The sequence below is a fragment of the Phoenix dactylifera genome, chromosome 1 (assembly GCF_009389715.1).
Source record: "Phoenix dactylifera cultivar Barhee BC4 chromosome 1, palm_55x_up_171113_PBpolish2nd_filt_p, whole genome shotgun sequence".
Classification (NCBI taxonomy): domain Eukaryota; kingdom Viridiplantae; phylum Streptophyta; class Magnoliopsida; order Arecales; family Arecaceae; genus Phoenix; species Phoenix dactylifera.
Window position 1 is genome coordinate 36,913,247 of NC_052392.1, and position 23,771 is coordinate 36,937,017.

General features: G+C 38.5%; 2 protein-coding genes and 1 long non-coding RNA gene across 7 annotated transcripts; all 3 read left to right on the forward strand.

Annotated features, from left to right (window-relative positions):
• Positions 1–3,113: 3,113 nt before the first annotated feature.
• Positions 3,114–8,835, forward strand: LOC113462445. 5 transcript variants are annotated; one of them, XR_005514657.1, is made up of 5 exons: positions 3,114–3,491; positions 3,641–3,798; positions 6,123–6,337; positions 7,382–8,332; positions 8,437–8,835. It is a non-coding gene; the product is annotated as an uncharacterized LOC113462445 (long non-coding RNA). The 5 variants fall into 5 exon arrangements; XR_005514661.1 differs by having other exon boundaries at positions 3,115–3,491; positions 7,382–8,026; positions 8,126–8,835; XR_005514664.1 differs by having other exon boundaries at positions 3,115–3,341; positions 3,426–3,491; positions 7,382–8,835.
• Positions 8,836–11,685: 2,850 nt separating this feature from the next.
• LOC103702732 lies at positions 11,686–13,574 on the forward strand. Its single transcript, XM_008785284.1, has 3 exons — positions 11,686–11,783; positions 12,892–12,992; positions 13,078–13,574. The coding sequence occupies exons 1-3, from the start codon at positions 11,686–11,688 to the stop codon at positions 13,572–13,574; spliced, it is 696 nt and encodes a 231-aa protein (XP_008783506.1).
• A 3,479-nt stretch (positions 13,575–17,053) lies between these two features.
• On the forward strand, positions 17,054–21,029 carry LOC103702612 (dnaJ protein homolog 1-like). Its single transcript, XM_008785106.4, has 3 exons — positions 17,054–17,614; positions 18,107–18,471; positions 20,259–21,029. Exons 1-3 carry the CDS (start codon positions 17,438–17,440, stop codon positions 20,680–20,682), a joined length of 966 nt encoding a protein of 321 aa, XP_008783328.1. The 5' UTR covers positions 17,054–17,437; the 3' UTR covers positions 20,683–21,029.
• Positions 21,030–23,771: the final 2,742 nt, after the last annotated feature.

Consider the following 23,771-nt stretch of genomic DNA (forward strand, 5'->3'; position numbering starts at 1 on the left):
AGCACCTGCCGGTATGCGAACACGCGCAGGAAGTTTCTCAGGATAAGGAGGGAGAAGAAAACCAAGAAGAGTGATGATTATATTTACTGAAAAGATTTGTAGCACTCAGTCATAGTCTAAGTTTAAGAAGGAAAAGCAGCACTCAAATCTGATCAATCTCTCTCATTCGACATCTTCATAGGTTTTTCAAGGACCTTATTTAGGTTTATTAGTTCTGTTTGATGTCAAAGTTGGGAGGAGTTGTACCCTTTGGACAAACACCCAGTAATTGTTCATGGTTTGTAGTGCACTTCTTAAAATCTCTCTGGAACTCTGCTGGCCAAACAAGTCGCTAAAACTATATTTCCTAAGAGTAGGACTCGGAAGATATATTCTGTTGGCTGCCCATCCAAGTTGATGTTTTTTTTTTTGAGGTGAATCATCCAAGTTGATGTTGTGCTTAGCATTTTGGCCGGGTGGCCTACTGGATTTAGATTGAAAAAGTTTGCACTTCTCCTCCTGGTAGTCGCACACATCGATTTCTGAACATGCAACCAGCTTATTACTGCAACATCTCTCTAGGGGAGTAATTGAAGAGGCAAGGCAGAAGGATGAAGAATTTGGACGGATCATAGTCCATTGATTCCACAATTTCAAGATTTTCAGATACCAAAAATTCTCATATCCTGGGAAGGTCAACTCTTACATGCTTGGAACAAGATATCTTGGATTTCTAGACTAATATTTTCTTCTTGTCTAATCTTCTGTTGTGTGTATGCTGTGAACTTCATTAGTTAGGCCGTGTGAAATGTACTTAACTATGATCATCATCCAAGTTATTTGTGCTATTCTTACTATTAGGAGACTGTTATTTCTTTTAGACAGTTCTTGTATATCGGAAGACGAATAAGGTGACAGATTGGGTCACCTCTTTTGTTGCTCTTCATTCAAGAAAGATTCTAAAAATATGGTCTAATATCGCCCCCCATCTTTATGCTACTTTATTTCTCTTGACTCTGCTGGTTATGTTGGGGGAAAAATAGATTTTTCAAAGCACGTGGTCAAATCGTCGGCACTTAATGACAAACGTGACGACAACAAGCATACTCTCAGCAGTCACGACCTCGAAGCGTCCGACCTCGGGGCGCTCGACCTCAGAGCGCTCAGTCTTGGTACTGATGACCTCAGAGCTCACGACCTCAACCTCGATACGACCTAGGCAGGCATAATCTCAGCTAAGTTAAGCTCGATTGATCTCAAGGCCAAGAAAGACCTAATTAAAGGGAGAAACCGACCTCCACTCTACCGAAAATCAAGTCCTCCATATCCGGGATCAAATCCCGCGATCTCCGCCTTAACGGCTGTCAACATTTAAATTCACGCGACCTCAACGAATCGTCAGCTAGCCTGAAATCTCGGGTCGTTTACGGGAATTCATTGATTCGCACGATCATGCCCGATTACAAGTAATCGCTACATCCCCTCCTATAAAAAGGGGGGGAAGCTCTATGCATGGGACTTCTTCTTCCTCCCCGGCCACGACTTTTCTCCATTACTTTTCTCCATTATTTTTCTCCATTACTTCTCTTCATTATTTCTCTCCATTAAAAACTCCTCTCTGACTTAAGCATCGGAGGGCTTGCGCCGGAAACTCCGGCCACAGGCTTCTTGCAGGTCCGCCAGAGACAGCCGTCAGCCGCCGCACCACCAGCCGGAGCTTCTCCTCCTCGGTCCGCGGTCATCCTCGGGTCCAACTTCCAACAACAGGTTACACTGACACTAGATTGATGTGAGCAACTGCAGTACAAATATATATATATATATATATATATATATATATATATATATATATATATATTTGTACTATTCATTAAACTTATTTACCTTGCAAAAACTATCAATCTACCATATATATAACACACCAGAACCAGACGAGCCCTCCTTGTCCCTTTTTCTCTCGTCAACACATCGTACCGCCGACAGCCTGCCGGCTCGAGCCTTAGGCGACTGAGGCGGTCACCTAAGGCCCCCGGCCCAGGGAAGGCCCCCAACCCAGCCACGTTTTTTTTTTTTTTTATTCCTCCATAAAGGTCTGCAGACGGGGAGTGGGTTTGGGCGGCGACGTGAAAGGCTGCAGACGGGCTGACGGGGAGTGGGCGGTGGCGTCTGTGGTCTGGCAGACGGGGTCACGGGGACTAGCGACGGGCGACGGGCGACGTCTACCGGCAACGTCGAGCCGTCGAGTCGTCGACAAGCAACGGGCAACGCAACGGCCAAGTCCAACGGGCATTTCCTCCCCGGCTCCCCCCTTCTCTCCCCCCTTCTCTGCCTTTTTAATGCCGGAACCTTCTCCGGTTCTCGGCAGAATCAGCTTGCAGAGTGAGAGCGGCGAGTGCAAAACCCTCTCTAGCTCTCCTCGCCGACGTCGCCATCCTCGGCTCCGAGCTCCGGTCCACCGTGCGTCCGTAACTCCGGGCAGTCCGTGCTGCCTCCTCCTCGGCTCCGAGCTCCGGCCTCAGCTCCGGGCCTCCGGCCTCCCGTCCTCTCCTCGCCGACTCCGAGTCGCCGTCCTCGGCTCTTCCGACCTCCGGGCTCTGCGGCGACCGAGGCGGCGAGGCCTTTCGAGTTCCGAGTCCCGACTTCCGAGTTCCGAGTTCCGACTTCCTCCTCAGGCTCCTCGGCTCTTCCGACTTCCGAGTCTCCGACCTCCTCCCGAGTCCCGGTCCAGGGAAGCCCCCACCCACGGTCCTCCGCCGCTCCGACCTCCTCCCGTGACCCCATCCTCTACTCCTCTCCTCAGCTCCTCCGCCGCTCCGGCCTCCTCGGCTCCTCGGGGTTTCCGGTTCCCGAGTCCCGACCTCCTCCCACGGTCCCACCTCCCGACCTCCTCCCCTGTTCCCACTTCCCAAATCCCACTGGCCACTGATCGTGGCTCCCACTGATCCCGGACCCCGGTTCGAATCGGCGGTTCACCATGAGTGTGACTGTGTGAGGCAGGTGAGTTAGTAAGTAACTGTAGTTACTTAGTTTATTAACAAAATAAATTATTATTTAAATAATAATAAAAAAAGCCTCTTCTAATGAGTTCGCCTAGGGCCTCCAAATGTATTGGGCCGCCCCTGCCGTCATGTGTGGCGGCGAAACTTGTTCCCTTCCACCGTCGCTACTTCTCTCTTCCCCTTCTTGCCCTGTTTTTCTTGCTGGAATTTGGAATCGAGCTCGCACTTCTTTTTCCCCCCTCTCTTGCAGTATTATTTTGAGGACCGGTTCGACCTGGTCAAGTTCGTGGAGATTGTACGGGATGCGGGGCTGTACATGGTCCTGCGCATTGGACCATTTGTTGCTGCCGAGTGGAACTTCGGGTGTGTCTCGAGATATTGATTTACTTATCTTTGCGGTTTGTTCCTCAAAGCAGTGGTCGTGATGGGGTTTTGTTGGAGCTGCAGGGGAGTGCCAGTTTGGCTGCATTATGTGCCTGGGACTGTCTTTCGGACAATCAGCGAGCCATTAAGGTTTTGAAATGGAAAAAGTTTGGCTGTATTTATTTTTGTGTCTGTGGCTGTTTGCTTGCATGCTCAAATTGCATCACTTCATGTGCCTGAGTGTTCCATATGTTGTTTACATTTCATGATCTTAAAGTTTTAACTTTTTATGCTTGCAGATCAACACATGTAATTCATTTTACTGTGATCAGTTCACACCAAATTCCCCCAAATAAGCCAAAAATTTGGACAGAGAATTGGCCTGGATGGTAATTCTATTTCAGGAATTATCGTTCTATTTGTAAGCTTATGCCAAAGTAATCTTAGCAACATAAAGGTAATTTACGATTAAAATCATTATTCTTTATTTTATTTTGGACAAATGAGCTTGAATTTGACAGTATACAAATTTATTAAAAAAACACAAATCTATTAAAAATAAGCATGACCAGAATGTACAATTTGAATTTATATGAGTAGCATAGATGAGCTGACATGGTTTTGTGAGTAAGAATCAACTTTGGAGACAGGCAGCTTTTGCCATTTCCATCTAGGGCTGCAACCTCTGAGATGACCTGGAGATTGGGTACAAATATGGCATGAATATAAAATGTAGTACTCATTTTATGTAAGATAGGCTATATATAACTAGGGTTTTTCTATGGGATGACTTATATGTTAACATATGTTGATCAGTTTACCACCATTTAACATGTTGTTAGATACAAAAAGAATGGGAACAGAAAAATGATCTAGATGTCAGGTATAAGGTTGGACTTCCCATTAGGGCTACTTTGTGTTGGATCTAACATGAGTTGGACACTGATGGTTTATTGGGGCTGATCTAAGGCACATAATATTTATAACAATTGCATTATGGATAGTCTCAATTTTGGTGCCAGAGCCATGATACGGACAGAGTTCCTTTAAGGGCCATACAAGTATGAGGTACAAGGTGTATGATGCAACAGCATGTAGGTTTGTTTGGTCATACATTTTGGTTTCCAAATTTGTTAATAAAAGTTAGTCTTCATAGGCTTCAAAGTTAAAGAGTTATAATGAATATGCTTAAAATTTAAGATCAGAAAGAATTGAGGTTTTCTACTTTCTACGTTGATCATACTAGTTTCACATAAGAGCAAAGTTTCAATGTAATTATTAGCCTTGTTCATCCATGCAAATGTGTGTTCATAAATGGCATTTTTAACCATTTGTGAATAGAATCTTTGACCTTTCCTTCTGCACTTGCTCATAAACCCAATTTTGCTTATATTTCTCTTTCCGAGCAAAATCAAAAGTACAAATGTCAAGCCTCCGACCCGAGATTGCAAGCCAGGGGTTGCAGCAACCGCTGCATATCATAGAAAACTCTTCCCACAAGCTTGCAAGGCATCTCATCACAATATCATAAAGCAAACAACGGAATAAATTTAAATAATCATTATTCAAACTTAAATTTAAATAACTAAAATCAAATTTTAATGTCTCACATAACTAACAATTTTTAAAAGATCTTGCATCAAACTCAAGTCAAATGTTGGTCTAAGTTAAAGATGTCAAATTCGGCTTCTAGTCACTCTCCCAATCATAACTCCATGCCATCTTAGTTCTCAGATTTATAAAAACAATCAGATTTGGAGTAATGAGCTAGATAACCTAGTAAGTAATGAACATTTTAATCAGATTAATTAGGCAATAAATTAAATAATTATTTACAGAAATTAAGCATATGGAATATATTAATGTGAAACCAAATCTCATAAATCCAAATTCTTTCAAAACGTCAAATTCATCTCGACAGCCTAGAACTATGACTACATCAAAGTGCCACAGCATAATCCCTAATGGCATGGTATCGAAATGCCAACGTACAACCCTTACTGGCAAGGTATCGAATGCCAACATCCAACCCCCATGGGTTGGGTATCGAAGTGCCAATGTACAACCCTTACTAGCAGGGTATTGAAGTGTCAACGTACAATCCCTACTGGTAGGGTGTCAAAACATAGTTTGGCAGCGACTCTGAATCCGTTTCGAATCAAAACTCTTTTTCGCAAAAGCATGCTCCAAATCGCAAGATACATAAAATTATAGGATATCGAAATCAAACGAGCATAATCCATATAAGAACCAATATGTTCGATCAAGCATCTTACAATATTCTAGAAAAAGGCATATATAACAATAATGCACTATGCATCAAGTTTATAAATTAAGAATAATTCGATTCAGAGAATGGCAAAAATGATGTGAAGTGGATACGAAAATCGGACCCTCCAAGGAATCCACCTTTGACATGGTACAAGGTTTGTTTTTTTTTTTTGCCATTTCTTGTCTTCATTGGTTACTTGGACATTTTAAACAAGGTTAAATTGGTAACATTTTAAGATCAATAGTGATGACAGAAAAAGGATTCCATTTTTATCAATTGTAAACTGTTTAGGATGAGAATTATGCTGTGGAAGAATAATAGGTTTTATTTTTTCTTCAAGTTTCAGTAGACGTTTGTTTGATGTTTAACTTTGTTATACTCATTTATTGAAAAAATATTTTTTTTCAGCTGCAGAAGTTTTGTAATTTGCCATGTTTTAGAGTATTCTTTCACCACCTCTTAACAATAATTTTATGCAAGTCCTTTCTCTTTTAATGTTTTGCTGGTAGTTGTGGATCCTCCAGAAGGAAATGAGCCCGTTGGGCTGGACATGCAATTTATGGGAAAGGGCCAAGCTTGGCTAAATGGAAAAGCCATTGGAAGATACTGGTCCAGGACAAGTTCTGTGCATTGAATGCATTCCTAGTTGCAATTACAGGGGCAAATTTGTCCCGGACAAATGCAGGACAGGATGTGGAGATCCAACTCAGAGATGGTAATCCAGGTAAAAAATACAAAAGGAAAAAACTGAACGCTTTTAGCTATTTCTTTCTTCAAGAGAATAGTGAAGTTAACTTTTCATTAACTGTTTTATGTCTGAAGTAGCTAGCATAGTTTAAAAACCAAAATGCTTCAAGCCACCAAAGAAATCAACTTACGCATTTATTTCATAAATAACCTAGAAAAAAGAAAAAAACTGAATGACTTTGGCTATTTTCTTTTCTAGAGAAGAATCAATTAACTTTTCACTAACACAGTTTTATGTGACATAGCTAGCGTAGTTTAAAAGCAGAATGCGTGAGCCTGCCAAAGAAATCAATTTACCCATTTCTTTCATAAATAACCTAAAAAAGAAAAAAGCTGAATGATGTTCGCTATTTTTTCTTTTGAGAGAGGAATGAAGTTAGCTCTTCATTAACACAGTTTCTATGCCTGAAGTAGCTAGCATAGTTTGAAAGCAAAATGCTCGAAACTAACCAAAAAAATTGACCTACCCATTTCTTTCATAATTAACCAAACAAATTATCATCATAAACAAAAATATTTTCTGTTCCTGTTTCTGATAGTAATTCCTATTATCATTTCTGACAATGCTGGCAAGCGCTTAAATTTGTGATAAATAATTTTAAGTTGTCTGAATTAGTTAAAATAATGAGCAATTTATTGTACCACATAGATCTCTGATTTAGCACAAAATTTTGACTGTTTACATGGTTCTATTAAATGGAAAAATATGCTGGTCATTCCTACAGTGGACAATTGGATAAATCTCGAAAGTAATTTGCTCAAATTTCAGTAAGTTGCTTAGCATGCTTTTTGAGGTCTTTATTTTAGTAAGATCATTACTGCTTCCTTGGATTTAAACGGCAATGGAATAAGCAAGAATCTATATATCCTTCCCTCAATCTACGGTATTACATCACAAAGTTATTTGTGTTTATTGTGGTTTATAATTATGTGAAGACTTATAGATGCCCTTTTAAATGAACATGCATGTCCCTTATCTTGAAAGCATCCATAATCTTGTGTTTTCTTCTTTTCTGGCCAGGTACCATGTCCCTCGATCTTGGTTTCGACCATCAGGGAATACTTTGGTGATATTTGAGGAGAAAGGTGGAGATCCTACTAAGATTACTTTTTCAAGAAGACGTGTGACAGGTGTCTGTAGTTTTGTATCAACAGCCTACCCTTCCATGGACTTGGAATCCTGGGATCTAACAGGAGCTATAATGGAGATAAGGCAGTAATACATTTGAAGCGTCCCGAGGGCACACTTATTTCCTCCATTAAATTTGCCAGCTTTGGAAATCCAAGTGGAACATGCAGATCCTATCGCCAAGGAAGTTGTCATCATCCTGACTCCATTTCTGTGATTGAAAAGGCAGCATCAATCATCTTAAAAATATTCTCAGAATGCTAATGAAATTTTATATTTGTAAATTTGTTTGGATTAATCGTCAAAGTTATCATTTTACAAGAGGGTATACTTTGAAAAAAAATCAGCAGTAACACTAAAAGATTTCTTCTGACCTTATAATTTCTGAAATGCAAAACTTACATAGGCATATTGAAGCTGCAGCACATACATGTAATACTTTTGCAGCTACATGTTTTTGCAATGAAAAGGTTTAATATAAATCGCCAACTTCATAGAAGATGTCATCATCCCGGCTCAATTTCTGTGGTTGAAAAGGTATCATACATCATTTTAAAAATATTCTCAGAATGCTAATGAATTTTTGTGTTTGTAATTTTGTTTGGATTAATCGTCGAGTTTATCATTCTACAACAGGGTATGCTTAAAAATAAAACAGCAGAAACATTAAAAGATGTCTTCTGACCTTATAATTGCGGAAATGCAAAACTTATATGGGCATATTGAAGTTGCAGCACATACATGGAATACTTTTGCAGCTATATGTTTTTGCCATGAAAAGGCTTAATATAAATTACCAACTAACTTCATAGTGGAGGAAGATCCTTGCATTGCAAGGCAAAGGTAAAAGCATTTGTCTTCTTTTAATTATGCATAGATATCACTGCCCAAAGTTGAGTCATTTAAACGATTTTTCTGAGTTTATTACTTAAATCTTGTTATGGCAGGCCTGTCTACATAAAAGACTGTGTACTGTGTCGTTGTCTGAAGACAAATTCAATAAAGATTTATGTCCCAGCATGATTAAGACGCTTGCTATTGAAGCTGCTTGCAGCTAGTAACGTGACGGCTGCTAAAATTACCTTTTCCAGAAGTTCCATTGATGAAATCATTCGAGATAAGGATCCTTAATTTATAGCACGCAAAAACTAGTACCATATTGCTTGTCCCTTATTTCTGATTCAGAGGGTCAGAGCTGCTTTTAAGCAAAGCTGATAGAAGGCCTGTTTCATTTGAATTCTTCTCTAGTCTCAGTTCATTTGGATCTCCATGTGAAAATGAACTTCGTTGCTCAAGGATGTATTTTGATTTTTCATTAAATATAAAAGAAAATTTTGGTTTTGTAATCCTGATTTGCCTGGCAGGTACAATTTGTTGGTGACTTTTTATCTGCAGATTTCTTTGTCTCGAAAGCTTTTGTTTATGTTTTCTTCTTTTTTTTTTGGCTAGGATGTTTATGAATTTTTTTATTACTTTATGAGCAATAATAAAAACAATTTAGGATCTCACCCAAAAAAACTAGTTGGAAGTTATTATTTGAATTTTTTGATCCTATATAAGTACTTAAGATTTACTCGACGAATAACTAATATGGATCTAAACACACGCCAATACGGTCCTCACATTACATATTTATATTGTTCTTAATTATTTTTGTTAGTATTTTGCATAATAACATATGTGCCAGTTTCTTGAAGAAATATGCCCTTTGCTGGTTGAAAAGATCTCGATAATGTTTTTTCCCCCATGACAGTGGTTCCTTCCAAATTTGTTAACTGATAATTTCCATCATAATAGAAACTATCAGTTACCATAGTCTGATTGCAATCTTTTTCATCTGAATGTTAGCTAATATAATAAGTCCAAAAATGGAAATTAGCGGACGGCAATAGTACAACAGCACTGTATATTACATTGATATGGAGATTTTAATTAGCAAAATATTATTCTAATCAGCAACCATTAGAAAGATCAAACAATGACCGTTATACCAAGATAGCTTTTTTTTTGTTCTTTCTCAGACCTCACCTATTTCTGTTAGAATGAAGAGGCCATTTCCTTGACTTCACCACACCATTACCAACAAAGTAACCTCTGCTGCCTGAATGCCTCTGATATACACTTCTTCTTTTTTTGGTGCTAGAACGGATGATTCGTGCAGTTCTAGTAAGGATACATTCAATAAGATCAGAAAACAACAAGTTTCGGAGCACTCTAGGCAACTTCCTTTTCAACCTACATGGTGCTTCCGGAATGACTGGCCATATACGAAGCCATCCAGTGCATAGTCCCGTTAGTCTTTTTGAACATATACTTGGCCTGAAAGGCCACACCGCCACTGATCATAGTCCGAATGTTCTGAAGCAAGAGACGACACTCTCCACCACCGTCGGTTGATATACACTTCTTTAAAATTATATAAGCCTTCATTCTGACCCTAGTCAAAATGTGGGTTAGACATGGATTGGAGATCTAGACCTGCTAGGTTAACATGGTTGGTTTGTCCATGGGAAAGGGAAAATTAGAACTAAGAATCAGATGGTCGCCTTTCATGGTCCAACTAATTAATGCGAAAACAAGGTGCCCAATGGACCACAATTACTCAACCCAATCAATCACACAGTCCTGGAGGCCAAACCAGGGACCGTTTTCTTGATTCCGTAATGCATCATTGTGTTGGTTATATTCTTGAAAAGACATACTTTTTCAGGACCCAAACTTTGCTTGCTTCTTGCTTACTGCTTGTCATGTAATAAAACAATAATCATGACCGGCTAGATCCGATGTCAGCAGGCCAGGATAGATCTGCACCTACTACTTCAAAACATTTGGCGCTTGGCGGAGGAGTTAGATTCACTCCGGATCTCGCATGTATTTCGAAAGACGAACAGTGCTGCGAACTGGATCGTCTCCTATGCAGCCCACCACTTCGGATTTATATTATGGGGTATTTCCGATTGTATGCCGCAGGCATTAGATCGTGTTTTATTTTATGATCGCTCTGGACTTTCTTACGGCTGAGTGTAGTGAGATGTCAGTTCACCAAATAAAAAATAAAAAATAAAACAATAATTATTTTTATTATTTTTAAATATTGCCTGTATTTTAATTTTATTTGGCTTTCTTGTGTAATAAAACAACATTTGACCTTACCAAATCCGTGATTGCATCGCTCCTCATCAAGCCATGTATCATTGGCTGGGCGTATCGAAAGAACGGCTGAGATCAGTGGGCTCTGGCCAATATGGGCGCTCGTTACAGAGCCGAACGTTGCTGAGAGGGAGGGAGACCGTTACTATTTTTCTTCGAAGTTTGAACTTTTAACCCTTATCTTAAGTGCAGAGGAAAACGAAGAAAGAGAACGAGACCTGAGACATCTACAGTTTCCATCAGAGCCCGTAATTTTTCATCTTCCTGAACCCCGTTTGAGGTTTATTATGCAATCCAAATGCCTCAAATGAGATTTTTCTTGTTTTTATTCTGACATTTGGTTGTGCAGTTTTCATAAATATGGTTGTTTCCATTGGATGAAGAGTTTTTTTTCTTCTTTTTTTTTTCCTTCCTTCCCTTTATTTCTTAGTCTTTATTGTAGATTACTGAAACTGTGGACTTTTTGTATATACCTTTTGGAGTGAGATCACGTGGAGATTTTTGATGGCTAAGAGAAGATATTCTTCTGTATCTATGTTATTTTATGTGCAACGGGGCCTGAATACTTTGTTTTATTCTCAAAGACAAACTTGCAGTGGATCAGATGTGGCTAGACTTCATTTGAAGCCCGAAGTGAAGTTGAATTTGTGTGCTCTTGTTAAAAAAAAAATTTGTTCATATTTCTCGTTTATCTCTTTTGCCTTCTCTTTTGCTTAAGCATTCAGTTATAATTTATGTCTGATTGTTATTTTTGTCTCTTTTTTTTTGAAAAGTTTTTCCTTCTTTTTGAAAAGGATGTTTGTGTTGCTTTGCATTTGTTGTTATTCTTGTTCCAATGAGCAAATAAATCACACGAGAGCAATTCTTTGGAAATAAAATAGTTTTTATTGGCAAAAAAAAAAGACATGCCCTGAAGATAGCTGACTTCTGAAGTGAATTTAAAAGTTGTTCGCATTGGGCCTGTGTAGGATTGGGCAGCGAGGGGCGCATCGAGCAATATTTTTGCATGGAAATCAAGCAGATGAGTGACAGCTGATACTGATTCCATGGGGAACATTGTTGGCTCATTTGTTTCAGGTTTTATTAAAGTTGTAGGTGACTTGCTTGGAGCTCCATTAGATTTTCTTTCCGGAAAGTCTTGCAGGTAGTATTGGAGCTAGTGATTGAGGTCAATTTTACCCATATTAGTTGTTATGTGTTTCATTAAAATTTCTTTGACAGTCCTGTTTCATCGCATGTTATCTGCTGCTCTTGTGCAGATTTAGTGCTAAACTTCTCTTCAGGATAACCTTATTGCTTTGCTTGTTTACTATGGCGTCGCTCGCTATATGGAGTACCAAGAAATTATTTCATGAAAATGTAATTATCAGTGATGTAGCAGATGATAAGTTGGGTTTCGAACCCACTTAGGATAAAATGAGGTGCAGATTTTGTCTTACCTTTTGTTCTTTTTTTCATTATCGAAAAGGCTGGATGGTGGTTCAACTGATGCTGGACCACTGTAATTCCTATAGTAGATGTTGGATATGTACTGAGGATTCTGTATTCTCTCATGGCATATCCAGAATTCAAGTGTTCTTTCTTGGGAGATAATCTTATCTCTAGGATGACCAAACACTTTGAGAAAGTTTGCTGGCGTGGACTAATAGATGGCATTTCTTCTTTTTTTTTGTGAGGACTGGAATTGTAGTTCTGAATATTGACAGAAGGACTAATTTAAGAATCTATAGTTCATCTAGCTATTTAAGTGGTACTAATATATGTCATCTAAATGCAAAAAATTTAAAAAATAGCGAGTTGTCTTGGAGGTAATCTTAGTAATAATTCATGGCTAGACTAGTAAATCAGGTTGTTGGAGAGGGGGTGGAAAGAGATTGAACAATAAAACTAAAGACAAAGCCTAACTCTTCTTGCTTAATCTATCAACAGATGCATTTGGTCTATACACAGAATGTAATGCTAGAGATTCTTCTTGTTTTTTTTTTAAAAAAAATTTCCCTCGAATTTCTATCCAAGTTAGAAATTTTAGATAAATACAATCAGCCTATAGATACATACATACTGACACTTAACTGCTCATTTGAATGGTGCATCTTTTTATATTTCTCAGTTCTCTGCATGTTTTTTTACCAAACAGCTCTAGCTAGTGATCCTATTAATTATGCCAAGTATCTGACAAAAGTCACAAGAGTATTTTGACAACTAGTATGTTTATTCTTATGCTTCTTCCGCATCTAACTATCTTTTATCAGCTCAGTATGCGGTTCAACATGGGATTTGGTTTGTTACATCGAGAATTTCTGTATTGCCAATCTTTTGAAGTTGCTTGCTGTCTTAGTCCTCCTTTATCTTGGTGAGTATATACTCAATGGATTATTTTACAGCTCTCAAAATATTCCATCTCACCTAATAGTTTCTCTTTCTCCTATGATATGCAGTGCTATTGTTCTTCTACCTTCTATACAAACTTGGTATCTGTCACTGCATTGGTATGGGTATGTGCAAGATGCTATGGGCATGTTTGACATCATGCCTCTCAATCTGCAAGTATGGATGCATGTCTTTATGGCATAAGTCCAAGAATTTGAAAAGAATGAATGAGGAGCACCTAAGAGATATTGATGACTCCTATGATTCCACTACAAGCAATGATGACTTGGAAGGGACGACATCATACACACATAAACCAAGGTCATTAGAGTTTCGAAAACTATTCTCTGAAAGATCAAGGGAACGCAGAAGGATTCACTTGGAGAGGTCTCTGAGGCCAAGGAGTCACCGAATAAGAGTTGGGATTAGCTACATGAATTCGAATGAGAGAGACCCGAGAAAGCATCATAGGCATGCAGATGCACTCCACAACATTAAGGTGACTCACACATCCAAATTTGTGCAGAAGGCCAACCCGAAACGTATTCACTATAGGAAGTGGTGAGGTTCCAAGAGACGGAATGCTTTCTCATTCAAGCGTTAGATTGGACAATAATAATAATAATAATGTTTTCAATGTTGCCTGTCCTCATGTTTGCATTTGTCCTGCATATTTAAGATTTGGCGAGTTATTGGTTCATTTTTTTAAGAAGAACTGGGCAACCACTGGAAATAGTTATCATCGGAAATGAGAAAGTGCTTGGAAAGTTGCAATAACGGCTACATAAAAAAAAAACAATAATTTAAGTTCTATAATTGTTATTATTATTGTTGTCTCTTGGGAGAAAGATTGGGCATTACTGTTGATGTTATTGATATTATTATTTATTATCTTCATGTATGAAGGTGCAAATATGACAACTTGTTGGCTGAATGTCCAACACTACCCTTTTCATCAATATTAGCAGTTGGCGGAAAATGTAGCTCTGTATCATCAACATAAACGATTTTCCTTTTCTTCTGCTGAACCTTTAATGTTCATTTGCTAAGTGGCCCGATTGATGCTGCCTTTAATGCCCAATTCCACATGACATTTTTATTCTATGCTTATGTTTATCTTGGTTAGGGTTGAGTCGGATATGGTTTGGGTTAGATATGAATCAGGTCAAAAGTTTGTAATCCAAAGCTCGCCTATGTATTAAACAAGTCAAAAATCTACATCCGAGCTGGACCTTTTATCTAGTAGGTAATTTGATTTGACCTGCATAACTGAACGAGTTGAATAAATTAAATAAATTAAAAATTTAATTAGGTTTTTAACAAGTTAAATTGATCTTAAACATGTTAAGCGGTTCGAGTAAAATATGCTTGAAATGGATTAAATAGGCATCGGACGAGTTAAACAAGTCCTATGTAGGTTAAATGGATCAAGTTATGGTGATCCAATTATCAAATGGGTCATAAATCTAAACATAGAATCTAACTAGTCTAGGCGGGTTGATCCATTTGTGATTTAAATCTATTTATATCAAATCCAAACCTTTCTAAAGCAAGTCAGTTGCAAGTCAGGTTGATAAATCGGGCCATAAATTGCCACCTTAATTTTAAGAAGGGAGCAAGTATCTTTCAAACAACAAAAAAATTCACGCTAGAGCCTGCGTTTATTAGCCCTAAAGGAAACATATTATGCCTAGCGAAAGGGACTTCTAAGGGCCTAGAAGAGGCCCCCTTTTTTCATAGCCAAGTTTTTCTAGTGACATTCCAAATCAAACTTAGGACTATTCATTGTTGTATCATATGCACATTATTGTCGGTGATCCGACCAATTGAATAGCCGCTGTATTGTTAGCAAGGTCATGCTTAATCAATTGTTTCTGTGAAGGGATATATGTTGCAGTGAGGTCATTTATTGATCAAGGGTCTAATTTCGACATATACGATTCGAAATAGCCAGACTCTTGATCTATTGTGTCTGAAATATTTGGCATTCTTAAATTGTGATGATCCAAATTATGGCATTAGGTATTTTTCTGAAGTCCCAAAACACTTGTGGGTTCGCTCGAGGCTCACTCCAAACTCCTAAGTCCGTTAAGATCCAAGCTTGATGCACCACATTATAATCCAGTTACTTGTTTTTTTAACTTGGATTATGAACTTTAGTATTGGAACTAATTCCAATTAGAATTAAGGAAGATGAATCTACAACAATGTTAGTTAAGATCTAAGCATTAGGCATGCTTACTGCCACCAATTCACTTCCCTTGTAATGTCTTCTGCTTGGTTGCGAAGATGAATCAAGGTATTCTACAGGCTCTAGAAAACTTAAGATTGGAGGAGCAGATGCTTCTCTATATCCACCCACTTCTAACATCCTCCTATCGATGTGTCATCAAGTTTCTTTGTGATAGACCATACCTCGTATAAGCGATGACTACACGTTGCATTACCTAACGACGGCATCGAAACCAGTTAATCGAAAAGCAATAATCTTTTTAAGAATGTTGCAATAATCTTCGACTGGATTAAACAAGTCACTGATCAGTTCTCAATGGTAACTGGCACTCATGTAAGAGGAGGTTGTACAATGGTAGATCATCTTAGTTTTGTTTTGTTTTGTTAGGTGGAGACCTTTGTCCCAGCTGCCACGAAATTGGCCTCCATGGGTATTGTTTTCTTAATTTCTCTTTTATTTAGATTCATTTCTATCTCCTCTTCCGTCTGTCGGCTAAAGTGACATCCCAACTGTGTGAATACTTTATTGGTCCTTCCCTTTCTTTTTCACGCGAGATTATGATGTGACTCTTCACCCTATCATGCTCATAACATGCAGATATATATAGAGAGAGGACCCATATATAGTTAGGTACCAACATCCGTATACTTGGGGGCCTGGGTTTTGTACATGAGGGTAGCATCAGTAGCTAGAACGCAAAAGGATAGGAGTTTATTGCTACGAGCAATAATGCTTGCAATGATAACATGGAAGGGGGGTCCGAGGCATGAAGCATCATGAATGAATGATGGGTGGTTCCCAAAATTATCCTTTGAATTTTCTATGACCCCTAAAAAAAATCCAGACTTGGAAGTGAATCCCTCTCATGATATGTACTTTTTATCCATTCTTCAAATAACTGCAATAGCCAACAAGCTTGGAAAAAAAAAAAAGAAGGAAAAATAGTCTCAAATTTCATCTTTATGGGGTAATTATAGAAAATGTGCTCGAGATCGAGAGATTGCAGAGATGCGCATTTCATTAATTTGCTCATGTCTTTAGATCCACCTTCATCAAGATTCGAAAGATGTGTATAGCTATGTGGAGGAGGACAAATATATGACTTATGTCTATGGGTCTCTTTTGTTTGGAGGCAAAGCCACATTAGCACCTCACTAATATACATTTGGAATAACAAAGTTAGCTAGGTACCCTCGTGGCAATTGGAAGTCTACTAAAAGGATTTGTGACGCAATTTGTTTTGATACCATTTTTCGATCAAGTTATACGCTCTTCCATGATAGAGTAATATGTTAAAATTTGACCTAGGAAGCCTAAGTTAGTAAGTTTTCATAAATTTAATACGTTTTCCAATGGCATTTCACCTACCTCAATATGAAAATCCTCACTATCCCTATAGGCTCCAAACCCGTAAAGGAGGGGTAACTGCAACTTCTAAATTAACGTATCAATTAAACTACCTTACAATGTTATTATATAAAAGATCACGAAATCAGTAGGTCCCTCCATTGGATGCCCAAAAAATATAGCCACTAATAAAGAATGGATATTTTAATGTAAGAAAAGATTAAAGGTACCTGATTTCGTCTCATGTGGATTGAATAATTTGTGAAGCAAATCCTGCAGTCGCATAACCATGGTCACTTCGTTTTCTAAAGTTCCAAGTACTGTAAAGCTCAAGCAAAACGCCCGTGTGTCACTGCATGGCGCCGCATGCACGAAGCAAGTGGCATCACCTTTTCATCCTCTACCTTTGCCTACTTCTCCTTTCAAATAAATACATCTCATTCTCTAGCAATTACAGACAAGAAAAAGGTGGAACCACACTTACCAATTCGCATGGGACAACACTAATCCACAGAGCTTCTAGTGAGAGAGAATGAGAGCCATGGATACTCTCTCTCCACATGCATCTCACGTGCCTTGGCATGCCTCCAACTCTCGACCATCTTCATGTACTCCTCCAATTGGAAGCCAGACGAAGGAGGAGATCTTTCTGCTCTCTCTCTCTCTCTCTCTCTCTCTCTCTCTCTGAATTCCCAAATGGATACTTCCCGGAATAAAAAGTCACACATCTCTCGCCCTTCCATCCGTCACCATCTCTTTCTCTCTCTTTTTACTGTCTTTAGGCCATCAGTAGTGGTTTGTTGTTGGTTCTTCTTCTCTCTTCTCTCTTCTCTGCTCTAGTTCTTCCAATGGGCAACCCCATGGACTTCTATTTTAAGGTGCTGGAAATCCCCAAGGACTCCTCCCCTCAAGAAATCCGCGCCGCCTACAGAGCCCTCGTCAAGAAGTGGCACCCCGACAAGCACCCCGCTTCCTCCAAGCCCCAAGCAGAGGCCAAGTTCAAAGCCATCACCCAAGCCTATGAGGTGCTCCTTCCCTTTCCCATACTCACCCCTCTAATGCCTAAAAGTTTTATCCTTCTGTTCTTTTGTTGTTGTCGTTGTTCGTCGACTCTCCGATTCTGAATGCATTTCTCTCAATTAACACCATCCTGTTCCACCAGTTTTGTCTGACAAGCTTAAAAATCTCATCTTTTCTTCTTCTTGTTGATTTTGATGAGGTAGAACCTTTAACATTACTTAACATTACCTTGTCCAATCACCTCAATTTTAAGAAGAAAGCTTAAAAATCTCTTCTTTTGATGTTGTTCTTGTTCTAATAGGTCCTCTTTTTCTCATTGTATCTCTCTTAATCCCATCCCATCATCTGAATCTTGTCGAACAATAAAAATATTTCTTCTTTGGTGCTGTTCTTGTTGTTATAACCCCCTGTCTCATCGTATCTCTTTTAGACCTGTCCCATTTCCTCAATTTTATCTCACACAAGCTTAAAGACTTGTTTTTTTGTTGTTGTTATAGGCTCTTAATGTTCAGGAGGACAGCAGAGCCATGTTTGGGTTCTGTAACGACGTCGGGGACGGCGGCGGAGGCGGCGGTGGTAGCAGGGGAGGGGGCTCGAACAGGGGCCGGGAAGCGGCGAGACCGTCGCCGCTGCCGAGGCACCGGAGCCAGGAGCAATTCCCTCAGAGCGGCTCAGGGAGGGGTTTCAAGGACGTGTACTACTCCATGGGCGCCAGCAGCCCAGCGGCGAGGCCGACGTTCTCGGGGTCGGCTCGTCGGAAGCCCCCGCCGGTGGAGCATAAGCTCGAGTGCACCCTCGAGGAGCTCTTCCGTGGCTGCAAGAAGGAGATCAGGTTCACCAGGGACGTCCCCACCAAGAACGGGTATATGTCCTGTTTCTTCTCTCCCTTTTTCTTTCATTATTTTTGCTGGTATTTAATTATTTCTCGTTGGTGAATCTGCAACTCTGTCTCAAAAAAAAAAAAAAAAAAAAAAATCTTTTTTTTAATACAGCAGATCTAATAAAATCAGGAAAAAAAAGTACATAAGAAGAAATCGAATTCTGATCCTTTCAGAGGAACTTTTTTTTATTGAAAAAAAAGTTTTTTTTTAAAAAAAAATGCAATCTTTTTTAAAAAGTGGTGCCTTTTTTTCAAAAAAATGTTATTTATTTATTTATATTTACAGTTTTTATTTTTAGTTTATTCTTGGGAGGGGGATGCTTGTTGGAGGCAATTGCGTTGCTATAGTTGGTGATCCTTCCATTCATCCTACCATGGAAAGAGATGAAGAGTTACAGTTCTGTCCCCCAAAAAAGAAGCAGGTTTAGTTGCTTACTTTTTAATCAAATTATGGAAGTAAATGATAAGAATGGATTGAGGACATCATTGGATTCCCTTTCACAAGGAACAGTTTCTGCTGCTAGTTTAATTGGCCGACAGGAATTTTCTGCAACTTTTCTGTGGTAGGTTGGGATACTTTTCTGTGGTAGGTTGACCCCAACCTACCCTTTAGAGAGATTATTATCTGGAATAGTATACAATGCAAGTAGGATGGGCACTTGTTTCTTACATTAACCAAATTGAGCAGAGTTATCTTATCTTTAGCTTCTAATATTTATAAAAATGTTTAAAAAAAAACAGGAATGTATAAAAAAAAGATTATACATGAAGTCTACACAAACACTTGTTATACAAAGGTATTGGTATGCTTGGTACGTATGTCGCAAAGAAATAGCTTTTCTGTAATGAAATTAACTATAGTTGCATATGATTTGAATCTAGCTGGAAATCAGAGCAAAATGTCCAGCTTTGCTACTTGTGGATGGAAACATTACGAGTAGAAGAGATCCTCTGATGAATGACTATTTTAGTGTTTACATCAATTTTGCTGTAGAAAGTCAAATTTCGAGAGAACGAATGCGAAAGATCATCTTTATAATTCTCTTCGCTCGGAATTTGTTCTGATGATGACGTTTCCGGGAACTTAATCTCATTCACTGACAAAATACATGTATGCAGGTTGTGAGTAGAAATATCCATGACAAATCGCCATCATACCAGCTGAATTGTTACTAATTTCAATTATAGGTCAGCTGAATGGCTACTACTGCATCTGTAATTCCTAACTAGGCCAAGTCTTTACGGGGTGGTCCCATCGTCTAAGGTGGTCTGTGTTCTACTTTGTAATCCAAAAAAAAGAGGATATTAATTCGGTATTACTGATGTGAAACTGAAGGAGTCTAGCTTCTAAACACTGTTTACAGAAAAGATTAAGGCTTGAATCTATTGATGGGATTAGAGCAGAGTTTTCTGGAGAGAAACTTTATATAGATTAACGAGAAGATGATTTCTGTGATCATATATTTACAAGCACCAAGTTAGTGTATGTCTGGGCTCCGGCTTGTCCATTGAATGGTCCTTTGAGCTATAGTATTGGATGAAGGTGGAAGACACAGACAGCACTATTTTGGGCAGTGTATCATCTCTTTACTAGTTCCTGAAATTCAGAGATAGTTTGAAATTTGTGTGAATTTTATTCCTTGTATTATTTGAAGTTCTCATATAATGTGCTGCTTTGTTCACTCCATATTGTGATGACTTCAATATGTCATCTTAAACTGTAAAAAGAAAACTTGGGCTAAAGCTTTGTTTCTCTTTCGCTTTGGTAGGTTAATTGTTCAGAAGGAGGAGAGACACACAATTAAGGTGAAGCCAGGATGGAAAAAGGGGACCAAAATCACATTTGAAGGGATGGGGGACGATGTTGTCGTCTTGATATCAGAGAGGGAGCACCCCATTTTCAAGAGAGTAGGTAATGACTTGGTGCTCAAAGTAGAGGTCCCCTTGGTGAACGCCCTCACTGGTTGGACCTTCTCTTTTCCACTCTTGAGTGGAGAGAAGATGAGCTGCTCCTTCCATGATGAGATCATCTATCCAGGATACGTGAAAGTCCTTAAAGGTCAAGGCATGCCTCTTGCGCATGAGGAGGGGGTCAGAGGGGATTTGCGAGTAAAATTCCACATCATCTTCCCCGCGAAACTAAGCGACGAGCAGCGCTCGAGCATCGTGGAGCTTCTGAATGATTGCACTTGATCATTGCTAGTTCTGTTCTTCCCCCTATCTTCTATCACTGTTGATATCCATGTCTCGTACATAAGAGTTTCAGGTGCATAAAGGTTTGTTTATATGCAGTCATCCCTGTGCATAAATGAAGTATTGAGTTGGTGATTACTCTCCTAGTTGCCAGTGAGAACTGTTTCCATGTTAGTAGATTTAGAAGTTGCCTCCCCCTTTATACCCCTTTAGCTGGAGAAATCTTTTGAGAAGTTGACCCTATGTGATATTTTATGTGCTGTTCCTTTTGAACTTTCTGGGGCCAGGCATCAACCAGTCTTGTCTATATGTTGCAGGAATATATGAATGTTTTTTTCCGGCAGGCATCTTGATACTTTCTCCATTTGGTGAACATTACTTCATGACCATGCCTTTTTGCACCAAGCTCTCATGGGAGGAAAGTATTATATATATTCCTCTGTCCTTTGCCTAATTTTCGTGTCCAGAAAGTTTTGATGTTCTCTCAAGAAAAATTATATCCCTCTTCTTTAATAGCTCGAAGGTGAAAAATTTTAGTTAGAATCTAAAGAACATTGAAGATGCTAGCTAGTTTACCTTGTCCATAAATTCTTTTGGGGTTTGTAGCCATAATTTGAACCTATGGATCTCTTCTGCTCAGGGGCGAAAAGAAAAGAAAAAAGCAAAAAAAAAGGTGTGTAAAGACATCTTTTAACCTTTTAACAGTGATGATTAAGAAATCAAACCACTCAAACAACACTTAAGATAATTATAAGAAAAAACAGTACATAAGCTCTTTAGAATGCTATTACACAAGCAAATGGGCTTAGGCTTTATGTGGCACCAGTAATTGGGCCATAAAGTGCTCGACCCAACCATGACAAGCCACAGTAACAAATATAATTGTCAGTATTTTTTTGGGTTAGAATCAGGCTTGCTTTTCTTTTCTTTTCTTTTTTTTTGGCTAAGAAGGATGATTCATATAATTTTAGAACTGAAACATTCAAAAATATCAAAAAATAACACATCCCAAAGCGCTTTAGGCAGCTCCTGCTCCTCAACCCATAGGGTATCTTCAGAGTGATTCGGTCTACGGCCTCGTTGACCTCGCTGTAAATATGCTTGGTCTGAAAAATCGGACTTGCTTTTATTCACAAAAGAAGTCCGTAAAATGTTTTGTTTTCCCTTTTCTCGGGTTTGACAGAATTGTCTATCAAGACTCTAAGGGTAACCTCCTGTAACTGTCAAGTTCAAGGGAAGAAAGCTCTAAATATTGAGAAGATTAGGCCTATTTATTTAATTTCATCATGGTAACACGATGATATGTTGAAGTTAATTACATGATTATGACTATATTCTATTATAATCACATGCTTATAGTGGACAATTTATATGTAACATACTACCAAAAAAAATTATTAACTATTCTCAGAATTTAAACATTTTTGTAAGATATTGACAACTATTAGAAGATTCTAAAACGAGCATGGAATTGCAATTTCTAGGACTGAATTATATCAGATATTGATAAATCCACAAAATGAGTTCCATATTTATTCTCAATGGGTTTAGGTATGAACATATATCCATATGTATTCTAAAAACATATAGATATAAGTCGGATATTAGTTATATCTACTTTTAAATTTCTTTTTTAAATATGGATATAGGTTGCATATCCTTTTAAATATAAATCAAATTATGAGCAAAATTTACTGATTACAACTCATATCAATAACATAGTTAAGGATGGCAATGGAGGGCATGTGACATCCATCAGTTCCTCAATTCATAATTTTTTGATCGTTGAATTTTGTTTGTACTTTGTACGTGTCCATATGCAAAATAATGAAAAGAAGAAGGGGGTAAAAAGGATTTGGAGAGTAAAATATCGAGTTAGAGAGTAGGCGAGCCCAACTTCTCATGGTGAATCTTAGGCAATTCGTGCATGGTGCCCTTAATAAGCCCAGGCACTGTTTGGCTCCATTCCCATGCCACCTAAGATTATAGGGATAAATTGATAAATTTAGACATGAAAAGTTAAATATTTAAATTTAAATAAGATTAAACTGGTGGACTCTGTTTGAAAAATCCAATAAAATTGGGTTGGATTTTCTTCAGAAATCATATATGTTGGTTCGTATTCTTATAAAGACCTATCTTAATCTTAGACTAAAGACCTATGTATTTTTTTTTCTCCTATAATTTTTTTTGGTTGGAAAGATATTAAATTGATATGGGCCTATTCAAATAGACTATTTACTCTATAAATCCAATAGAAAATTCAATCCATTCATACTGGATTTTCCAAACAAGCTCTAAACTTTTCTCCTAATCCTAATAATATGGAAAGGGATGCTTGCAGTACAAGTTTGAACCTGTCCACTAGGCCACCTAATTTGCTTTAATTCATATGAGTTGTTGGATTTTTATTTTCTTTTTTTAAAAAAAAAACCAATATGAGGGAGTTCGCTCACTATCCCAAGCCATCTCTCTCCGAAGCCTACGAAGCACCGCTGTTACGCCTTTGTTTGAGACGACCACATTCACGTACAACCATTAGGCTTCTTATCTTTGATTCAACTCTTTTACCTTCTTAAATCATGTACATTTAGATGGCCAAATGAGAAAAAAATTCAAGTCCGCCGTAAGATATTGGTGCTCAGACTGGCCATTTATTAGGAATCTTTGATGAAGAGCAAGTCAGAGGTAGGGGTGCAAATTGATTGGATCGGATGAGTGATCTCGACTAACTCGGTTTTTTATTCGGATCTTAATTTTAAACCCAATAGAAGATCGAGTTGGGTCGATTCGGATATACGGCTACAATTTTTAACCCAACGAATCATTCGGGTCTATCTATAACCAGGATCCGATCCAAAAAAATCATGTCCAGTTCGGGTTCGAGTCGGATCTGGATCGGATCTGAATTCGATTTAGATTATCTTGTGAAAATAATTGTGAAAAAATTTCTCAGGTATAGCTGCCATTTTTCATTAATTTCTAACTTCGATTTCAAGCTTTCACCTCCAGAACTTTAGTTAATTGTCATGGTTCCTGCATGTGACTCATGATAGCTTGGCTGTCATTCATGCTAGGGATGTTTCCCT